Below are 9,936 nucleotides of genomic sequence, written 5' to 3'. Positions count from 1 at the left end.
TGACCTGAGCCGAAGGCAGTCGCTTAACCAACTGAGCCACCCAGGCGCCCTATTTTAAAATTTAAGAACACTGGGGCACCTGGGTGGCTCAGTTGGTTGGGCGACTGCCTTCGGCTCAGGTCATGATCCTGGAGTCCCGGGATCGAGTCCCGCATCGGGCTCCCTGCTCGGCAGGGAGTCTGCCTCTCCCTCTGACCTTCCTCCCTCTGGTGCTCGTGCTCTCTGTCTCTCATTCTCTCTCTCTCAAATAAATTAAAAAAAAAAAAAAAAAAAGATCCTGCTTTCCTTTCTTAAAAAAAAAAAAATTTAAGAACATTATTTCTTCAAAATTTAAGAACAACAGCCCACATATTACTAGATTTACTGAGCTCCATTTTCTCTAGCTACAAAGTAAATTAAATCCAGGAAGCAGATTCCTCCCTCCACCAGCCTCCCAGAGTCCACCCATCCGACTTTATGCACAGGGAAAACAGACATGAAGCTGTGGCCGCAGGCTACTCTGCTCTCTCAGAACTCCAGGGGGATTTAATACCATGATAACCTGCACATAAATGATCAAGTGATTTCAGTCACTGCACAAATCGCAGAAACAGGACAAGAATGCAATGAAGACATACATTTCCTGCAAATCACATCCTTCTTCAGCTGGAGGATCCCAAAAATGCAGAGCCACCTTCCAGAGTTTGATCTGCTGGTCCCACGATCGTCGACTATACTTCTTGAATTTGTTGGGGGTCTTGGGATGGATGCCGGGTTGTCGAAGGTGTCTACAGGAAAGAGGGAGGTTGTCCTAATACGTACCATCCGCATCTATACATCCGCTTGAAGATTAACCAAACTCTGAGATTAGAGTTATCAAAAAATCATAGGTCAACTGAGACTCTATAAAATGAGCAAAAGTAATATATAAAAAAGCACCACCCCTTTGACTCTACTACCCCTTTACTATCTGTGTTCCAGAAACGCACATCTGAACCCCAGTCCTATCGAGAAATGGATGCCCTCTCTTAAGCTTTCTTTGCAACCCTGTGAGGAGCAAGGTAGGAAGAGCATGCTGCTGGGACAAGAGGGGGCAAGGTTCATGTTTTTCTCCAACACCATCTTTACAACCTGTCACCTGAATTTTACTCTTCCCCCATCACGCACGTTAATAGCCTTATATTTCTGAGAGCACAGGAGTCCTGGGACCTGAAGTGTTAACTAACACCCTGAACTATAACACGTTAAGTTTCTTATCTTCGTGTCCCTGGGTTTTCAGTCACCCATCCCTTCCTCGTCATTAACATAAGTGCCTCAAAGTGGTTCAATGGTCCTGAGAGCGCGTGAAGTACGCCCAGAGTCAGATGCACCATGAAAGCAGACTAGAGTCTAGACGGCAGTGCCCCACAACTCCATCAGAATGCGCCAGTGAGACAAGACTACCTCGGGACTTCTTTAATATAGCGGTCGTAGGCGATGGTGTTCTTCCCGTAATTGATCTGCTTCTGCCTTCTCATCAGGACGCTCTCATCTGTCTCTAAGTCAGCTGGCACCGTGGACCCCGCCTCCTTGGAGTCAGAACTGAAGATGAGATGGACAGAATGAGCCTCAAGGTTAAGACTGCTACGTAAGAAAATGCTGAAACAGGGGCGCCTGGGTGGCTCAGTTGGTTAAGCGACTGCCTTCGGCTCAGGTCATGATCCTGGAGTCCCTGGATCGAGTCCCGCATAGGGCTCCCTGCTCGGCAGGGAGCCTGCTTCTGCCTCTGACCCTCCCCCCTCTCATGTGCTCTCTCTCTCTCATTCTCTCTGTCTCAAATAAATAAAGAAAGAAAGAAAGAAAGAAAATGCTGAAACAAATGATGAAAAAACATCTGTCCTCTGGATTCCAAACCATGTTAATCCCAGAACAGTCCAGAACTCTCTCCATGGGAATGTAGTACATAAAAGGTACAAATTCCAAAGCAGGGAGGAAAGGACCAGGCAGCACAAGCCGCTGAGAAACCAGCATCCCATGCACAATTCTTCCCACTAGCGGGTGACAGGCCTATCAAATTAGAGAAGAAACATTTACGTGGCACTTACCTTCCTGATGAGGATTTTCTCTCTCTCCCAAAGTCATTTATGAGTTTTCTTTTATATCTGAGAGCAAAATAAACATTGCTGTTTGAGAAAGGTATAGAAATTAACTGAAGACAATGCTTTTAAGACAGCCCCCAGAGGTCAGGCCTTCTCCCTGAGCAGTGTGGTCTGGTGAGTGAATCAGGGTAACAGCACAGTGGTTCCATTTATTTTCAATCTCCCTCAGTCACCTTCTCTCATAAGAAGGTGTTACAGGCCAAGCTCGTACAAAGTGCTTAGAGCAGCCAGGCCCTGTGAGTAAACAACCACCTCAATGACCCTGGGTACCACCATATGTAATGGAAATTCTCTAAGCCAAAAAAAGCCCCTAACAGCGTCAGGTTAAGTAGTGAGATCCACTTTCGGGGGAAAAAAAAAAAAAAAATGTGAAGTTGAGATAAACAGTTTTTATTTCTAATACCACAATTACTTACGTGTGTGCCTACTGGGTTGTGCTCGCTTTCTCCAATCTTGCAAAGAGACTGAACACCAGCCCCCAGTCTTGTTCCTCATTGATTTCCATCACAGCAACTACCAAAACCCCGCTTTGCCAAGGTACATCAGCCAAAGGAGTGTAGCTCGATCTAACACTGAAACCATGAACCATCTCAAGCTAAAAGTTCATGTGTCTAAAACATGTCATATATTACTGTGTCTCCTTCCCAAAGTGCCAGGCCCCAAGTCTGCTGAGGCACCGAGGAGTTTGGACACCAGGAAGTAATGAATGAGTTTGTTTCCTGTGTATCTAGAAAAGTGCCGATTCTATACCAGCCTATGCGAACTGAGAAAGCAGGCCCTCAATATCCCTTTCTCTAGGGCTTCATTCTCTCAGGGACTCCAGCTGAAAAAGACTGGCTTCTAGTATGGCTAAAACCCATTTTCCAATTTTCAGACAGCTGGTGTGTAGTGTGTATTATCCTCCTTGAAGTACAGTGAACTAAATTCTGGTAAAAAGGCAGACTACCATCAGCAGCAGGTCAAACCACCTGGGTCTTACTAAAGCAGCAGCCTTCCATCAGGAAGGGTGTGATTGGCAGAGTGGCCCAAAATAGAGCAGGACTGTTTTGCAAAGAACACTTTTTGGAGACAGGCCTGTGGGACAACCGAGGAATAAAGCAGGGTCCATCAAACGAGGGTCAAGACAGAGAGGGGTCGGGGCGCCTGGGTGGCTCAGATGGTTAAGCATCTGCCTTCGGCTCAGGTCATGGTCCCGGCGTCCTGGGATCGAGCCCCGCATTGGGCTCCCTGCTCAGCGGGGAGCCTGCTTCTCCCTCTCCCTCTCTCCCTGCTCATGCTGTCGCTCACTCGCTCCCTCTGTATCTGTGTCTCAAATGAATAAAAAAAATCTTTAAAAAAAAAAGACAGAGAGGGGTCTCCATACATAGCATACGATCTGCAGATAGTCCCTGGCAAGGGTCAGGACACATAGGTATGTGAGAAGAGCTGTTATAAGCCTTGGGAGCGGAACACAAAAACTACACAGACCAAATCAAACATCCTAGCTCTACAGCTGGGAAAACTGACGTCTATATGAATAAAACAACGAATTCAAAACACTGCAGGAGCCCACGTCTGTGAACTTCCAGTTCACTTTTCTAACCAGGCACACCGCCCACCCACACACATATATTTTGATGCCTAAAATAAATTAAAGCAGCCCTTTGAGTGGTCCTAACTAACCCCCACGTGTGCCTGTGCTTTTCCTAAGGAGGCAGCTATAAATACCATCAACCACTGCAGAGGTGAAACAGGCAATCTGGCCCTGCTTCCCTGCTGAGAGGACACATTTTCTCATAAGAATTAAGAACCAATGGACTCGGTTCAACATACTCCAACTGATTATGAGCCACAGCATTTTAACTCAAAGCTCAATCAGCTGGGTTGGATGGAATATTTCAAAGGGAAGGAAAAACGCAAAAATACCAGAGAATGTAATCAAAGAGAGAGAAGCAGTGCTTAAGGATGCATCATCTGAACCATAATGAGTCGAGGCAGTGGCTTAGAGTTTGGGAGAACTTGGATATACACAACACTTTTGGGTACAGCTGCAAGGGGACCCCCCCTGTGCTCTCCCACTCCCGAGCTATTACCTGAACCAGGTGTCAGACAAGAGTGCGCTCCCCATCTAAAGAGAGAGCCACACAGCTTGCTGGGGTGGCAGAATCCAATGTGGTAGGTTAGAGCACATCATGGTAGTACCATCTTCCCACCTACTGCCATGGTGGATGGATAGCCACTAAGACAGTAGTCCTGAGCCTTCAGTGAGCAGGCTCATCTGGACAGCTTCTTTAAGACATGGCTGGACCCCACCCCGAGTTTCCCATTCAGGAGGCCTGGGGTGGGGCCTGAGAATGGGCATTTCTAACAAGTGCTCAGGCCCTGCTAATGCTGCTGGGATGGGGACCAGACTCTGAAGAATCATCCTTCTAACACATACCTCAAAGCTAATATATGATAAGAAACACCAAGGATAACGCTTCACAAGGGTCTGGGATGTATACCTTGCAATTTCTTTGTTCACTCTGGTCCTCATTTCATCCTCTTCAACTGCACTTGCCCAGTCTGAACATCTAGAATGGGGCTTCGGGCCTTCAGGAGTGGTAAAACTGCAATACAACAAAAACGTGCATTTGAACCATGGCACCTACATTCAGTGTCCTTCCAAGCAGCACACCAGGAGATGCTCAGATGTTGCTTGCAGAGTGCCATGGGCTCCAGGATACTCTACGCTCCATCGCTTACTCACTCCCTGAGTTTGGGCAATTCACTTCAAGCCTCTCTGGGCTTCATCTGTCGAACTTGTAAGCACCCACCACGTGCCAGTGTTGGCTGGATCATGAGGAAACAGTCCACTGGGGGGAAGGCCAAGTCAACAAGCCATCGTCAGCACAGACAATGGTGCCTAACACAACTTGGTCTTTTATTTACAAAATAAGAGACTATTTTTCAGTATTTTAAAAAAGAATTAAATAACACTTCATACTAAGCAAAGTGACCAGCACATAAAAGGTACTTAATAAATGGTGGCTACTGTTCACTTCTAAATGCACGTAATTAACTATTCAGAATATATCACCTAATTAAAATAGGGAAATAGGAATATACGTGGGAGTCCCTGCTACATTAGGATTTAGTGTACTGGTAACAACACCCCTTAGAGTTGGGCTAAGTGTAAACTAGGAGCCCAGTGCAATCCAGAGATCAAGGAAACCTTCCGTCAAGGGACACCTCGGTGGCTCAGTCGTTAGGCGTCTGCCTTCGGCTCCGGCCATGATCCCGGGGTCCTGGGATCGAGCCCCGCATCGGGCTCCCTGCTCAGCAGGGGGTCTGCTTCTCCCTCTGCCTCTGCCTCTCCCCTCTGCTCATGTTCTCGCTCTCTCTCTCAAACAAAATCTTTAAAAAAAAAAAAGGGGGGCGCCTGGGTGGCTCAGATGGTTAAGCATCTGCCTTCGGCTCAGGCCATGATCCCGGGGTCCTGGGATCGAGCCCCGCATGGGGCTCCCTGCTCGGCGGAGAGCCTGCTTCTCCCTCTGCCTCTGCCTCTCCCCTCTGCTCATGTTCTCGCTCTCTCTCTCAAACAAATAAAATCTTTAAAAAAAAAAAAAAAAGGCAGGCAATTTGAAAAAGGCTTAATGACAAGAATTCTTGCAGTCAGAATTGTTGGTATGTCTATTATTTGTAGATTAGTATAAATGGAATTTTATTTTTCCTCCTCAATTTTCTACTGGTCACCGCTGATGCATCAAAGCTAGACACAACTTCATTTGCCACTCTAGGCAACCGGATGCACCCTAGCTGCAAACCACACGGCACGCTTTGAAAATGCAACTGCAATAACAAATGAATGATCCCTGTGTGCAATTACCATAGTTCTTCTCTTATAGCTACCTCACCCAGAAAAACTAAAACTAGATTTCTAAAACTAAATTTCCAGAATCTAAAAATGATTGGCAAGGTCTGAAGTCAACTTAATGAACCAAAAGTCAGTATGACTCAGTAACTGTATCCCAGATACAGAGAGGAACCAAATGCAAGGTTGTCCAGAGCTGGACCTCAATGTCATCACTCGCGGACCAAGAGGCTAAGGCCTGGGCCATGAGACTGCTGAACTCTTAAAAGGAGCTTACAAATGACCTGCCACTACATCACGTATTTTGGTAGAATAATGGAAAATACCTTTCGTAGAACTAAAGCCAACTTTCTAGATTAAGCAAGTCGTACTCACCAACCTATCCGACCTTAGGACAAGAGTACATTCAGGGAAAGTGCTCGAACGGAAAACAAAGCCCACTCCGTACAACAAGCTAACTGCCTGCACAGGAACCACCTCCCACACCCCGAGATGGAAAAGCACCTGGCTCTACTGCAGGCACCTGTATGCATCCCCCACGCATCAGCACGGCGGACCGGGGCGACGAGCAGCAGCCACGGGCTTTCTGCCACGTTAGATGAGTAAGGAGGCCCAAGGGGCTAACTGCTGAGCTAGAGGAGTACCCATGGGGATACAAAGGACTTTTAAGGCAATATAAGGATTTAACATTTTCTTCTCAGCTAAACAGGAGACCACCGGGGGACTCAGACCTTGATCTCCGTGGTGTTTCACCGCTTCTCTTCACATCCAGCTCTAACACTGTCCAGGTGCTCTCCCACACTCAGCGTCTCTTCCTGAGTATCTCTTCTAGCCCCAGATATTTAAAATTAACTATACGCAGCGAGGTCTCATCGTGCAGAACGTGGGCAGCCTCCGCATCCACACTCAGGCCTCATTAATTACTGCCTCCTTCCCCATGCCAGGTCTGCTCTACCCCCACCCTCTCCATCCTAGCAAACGGTTCCCCAAGGAACAAAGGTGTTCAGAGTGAAACACTTGAGTCATCCTAGACTCCTCTCTGAATCCCCCTCAACCCATCAACAAGTACAAGAACGGCCTTAAAAAGTCTAACGTGCACCACACATTCCTCCCCACCTCCCCTTCCACCTGAACGCCCCCCTTGTCCTCCGCTAGTCAGGCTTCAGACAGGCCAAACACATCCCCAGCTAAGGGCACGTAGGTCATCAGAGCGACCACATCCCTGTCACCCCCTGTCCACACAAAGGTCGCCAACAGAGGTCTCCCTGACTGTGGCCTCTGAAGCACACACTGGCCTTCCCCACCGTCCCCTGGTTTTCTCAGCCTCTCCTTGTCCCTCTGAAATACCCTGACTAGCTGAGCCACCCCCGTCAGAGCACAGGCACAGGGAGCACACGACCCCACCCGGAAACTGCGGGCGTGAATACCACAGGGAAGGCTCCTCACAAAGCACCCGCAGCACCGGGATGAAAAGAGGAAGCTGCAACTTACACCCTCATTTGCATTCTGGCGTTCAGACACCTTTTTTGACTGTGGTGGGACACTTCTCTAAGAGGATTCCTCTGAGGCACAAGCTAACTAGCTGTGCTGGAACATCCTGAAGAATTCACGGCAGCCTCCCACACCATCCCGAAAACACAGTAGACTCACAGAGACCGAGACCAGTTTCTGCGCACACCTGTCACCAGAGGCTCTCGTGGGATCCTCAGCTACCTTAGTCACGTTGGGACACGTTGGTGCCTTAACGGTCCAGTGTTCAAAGATACGAGCACCGTTAATTAGCCAAGCGTTTGAGGCACGGGTGCCTTAACAAGTCAGCTACGGTGACCTTCAGGCGCCACGACCAACCAAGTGTTGTGACCCACAACACCTGAATTAGTCAACTGATGCGGAGCACAGACACCCCAAACGGTCAGGGGGCAACCCAGAGCTACCATAAACAGTAGGGCGGGGGCCCACAGGCACCTTAACCAGCTGGGCGGGACCGACGGACACCTTAACTAGTCACGTAGGGCTCCCGAGGTGCCTCAACCAGCTGGGTGGTAACCCATAGGTGCCTTAACAGATGGGTGGGGGACCCCCCCCAGGCGCCTTGACCAGCCAGGTAGGGGACCCCCAGGCAGCTTAACCAGTAGGGTGGTGACCCTCAGCCTCTTTGACCAGTCAGGTGATGACCCCCAAGAGCCTTACCCAATCGGTGAGGACCCCTGGGCGCCCTAACCTGTCGGGTAGAGACGACCAAGGCACCTTAACCAACCAGAACGAAGACCCCTCCCCAGAAGACTCAACAACTCGGGTGGTAACCCCAGGTACCTTGACAAGCAGCTGGGGCACCCACAGGCACCTTAACCTGCCAGGTGGGGCGCCCAGACTGCTTCACTGGTCGGGTAGGGGATCCCCAGGCGCCTCAGCCAGCCCGGAGGTAACCCACAGCCTGGGGAACCCCCAGGTGCCTTAACCGGCCGGGTAGGGAATCCCCAGGCGCCCCAAGCAGCCAGAATAAAGACCCTCCCCGCCAGGCGCCGTAACCAGCTGAACGTGGGGCCCCAAGCCCGCGGTGCCCCCGCAGGCCGCACGGCGCCCTGCAGACCCCAAGCTCGCGCCACGCGCCGGGCCCACCTGTCCGGTCGGCCGTCGCCCGCCGGCTTCGCGGGGCCCTCGGCGTCCTCGGGCTTCCTGCGCCTCCCGTCGGCTCTGCGCTTCCGTCCGAGGCTCCATCTCGTCGGGGGCGGCGGGCTGCCGACGACAAGCGGCGTCAGAGGGGAGGCGAGCCGCGAGGCCCCCGGAGCGCCCGCCCGCGGACCCCCACCCCGGCCCGCCCGGAACGCCCCGGGGCGCGCGGCCCGCCTCACCTGGCGGCGCCGTCGCGGCGGCTCCCGTAGCCAGAGGGGCTTCGCGGCCGGCAGGCCATGGCGAGCGCGGCGGCGGCGGCGGCGGCGGCGGGCGGGGGTCCTCGGGCGGGGGTCCGGGACCGGCGGCGGCTGCGGCAGCAGCGTCTCGTCCCGCGCCGGCGCTGACAGGCTCTGCGCGCGCGCCCCGCCCCCAACCGCCTTTATGCGCCGCCGGCCCCGCCCCCGAGCTCCCGCGCCCGCCGCGCCGGGCGAGACCATCGGGCCCACGCCGGCGGGGGGGCCCAGGCGGCAGCGCGCGCTTCGCAGGCGGCCCGGGCCCGGGCGGCGAGACGCGAGGCCGCAGCCCCGACGCTGCCTCTGGGAGGCGGCGGATCGCCGCGTGTGGCCGAGCGAGGAGAGGCCCGAGGAAAGGCTGCCCCCCTCCCAGCATGGGGACGGCCGGGGCTGCGGCACCTCGGCGGGCAGGGCGGGGGGGGCTTTGGCGGGAGATTCGGACGCGCGCGCGACGCAGGCGCTCGGAGGGGCCAAGACCCGGGAGAGGACGCGCCTCTGATTGGCCGGCCCCGCGGGGGCGGCCTCTGCGCAGGCGGGAAACTGGAACCCGGAAGGCGAGGCCGCGGGGTGCGTCGGGCCGGGCCTCGGTCTCAGCCGCGGGCCCTGCCGGTTCTCCCCGCCGCGCGGAGCTCGTTTCCGTCGCCTCCGGCGCCTGACCCCTGCCCGCCCTCCGCGGGCCCGCCGCCCCTTCCGCAGCACCCCAGGCCCGCTCCCGCCGGAGCCCCGGGCCTGGGCCTGGTGAGACCTCCGTCGTGCGGCTGCGGCTGCCGCAGCGCCCGCCTCCCTCCTCAGTGTAGACGGAGTGGGCCCAGTGCTGTTACTGCCCAGTCGGCTCCTCCCCGTTACCAGTTCGAATATCAGGAAAAACAAAACATTCCAGCATGTACTTCAGACCTTTATTAAATACCGTATCGCTCAGATACAATAAATTTGTCTTTATAAAACTAAATAACTTTATTTTGTAGTAAAAATAGCCCAACTCAGTCCTTCGGCGGCACCTGAAACCCTGGGCGGAGGCTGGGCTCGCCGTCCCCTCTGATGGCCTTCGTTTGCGGGTACCCTGGCGGCCCACGAAACTGAG

At 52.9% G+C, this 9,936-nt stretch overlaps 1 protein-coding gene across 4 annotated transcripts in view; it reads right to left on the bottom strand.

The window, feature by feature from the left end:
• The window catches only part of SLBP (stem-loop histone mRNA binding protein), a 15,715-nt gene extending 6,782 nt beyond the window's left edge, over positions 1–8,933 (bottom strand). The window contains exons 1-6 of one of the 4 annotated variants that reach the window (XM_081812794.1): positions 8,802–8,933; positions 8,569–8,685; positions 4,601–4,705; positions 2,064–2,120; positions 1,423–1,560; positions 618–767 (exon numbers count right to left, since the gene is read on the bottom strand). In XM_081812794.1, coding sequence (XP_081668920.1) covers positions 618–767; positions 1,423–1,560; positions 2,064–2,120; positions 4,601–4,705; positions 8,569–8,685; positions 8,802–8,860 — 626 coding nt within the window. In that variant the 5' untranslated portion in view covers positions 8,861–8,933. The remainder of the gene's footprint in view (positions 1–617; positions 768–1,422; positions 1,561–2,063; positions 2,121–4,600; positions 4,706–8,568; positions 8,686–8,801) is intronic. The other 3 variants (XM_081812792.1, XM_081812793.1, XM_081812795.1) reach the window with 3 other exon arrangements.
• Between the last annotated feature and the right edge of the window lie 1,003 nt (positions 8,934–9,936).

Source organism: Leptonychotes weddellii, chromosome 2, assembly GCF_054177405.1.
Source record: "Leptonychotes weddellii isolate Sample4059 chromosome 2, ASM5417740v2, whole genome shotgun sequence".
Taxonomy (NCBI): domain Eukaryota; kingdom Metazoa; phylum Chordata; class Mammalia; order Carnivora; family Phocidae; genus Leptonychotes; species Leptonychotes weddellii.
The sequence above is the reverse complement of the archived record's forward strand: the minus strand, read 5'-3'. Positions and strand labels throughout refer to the sequence as shown.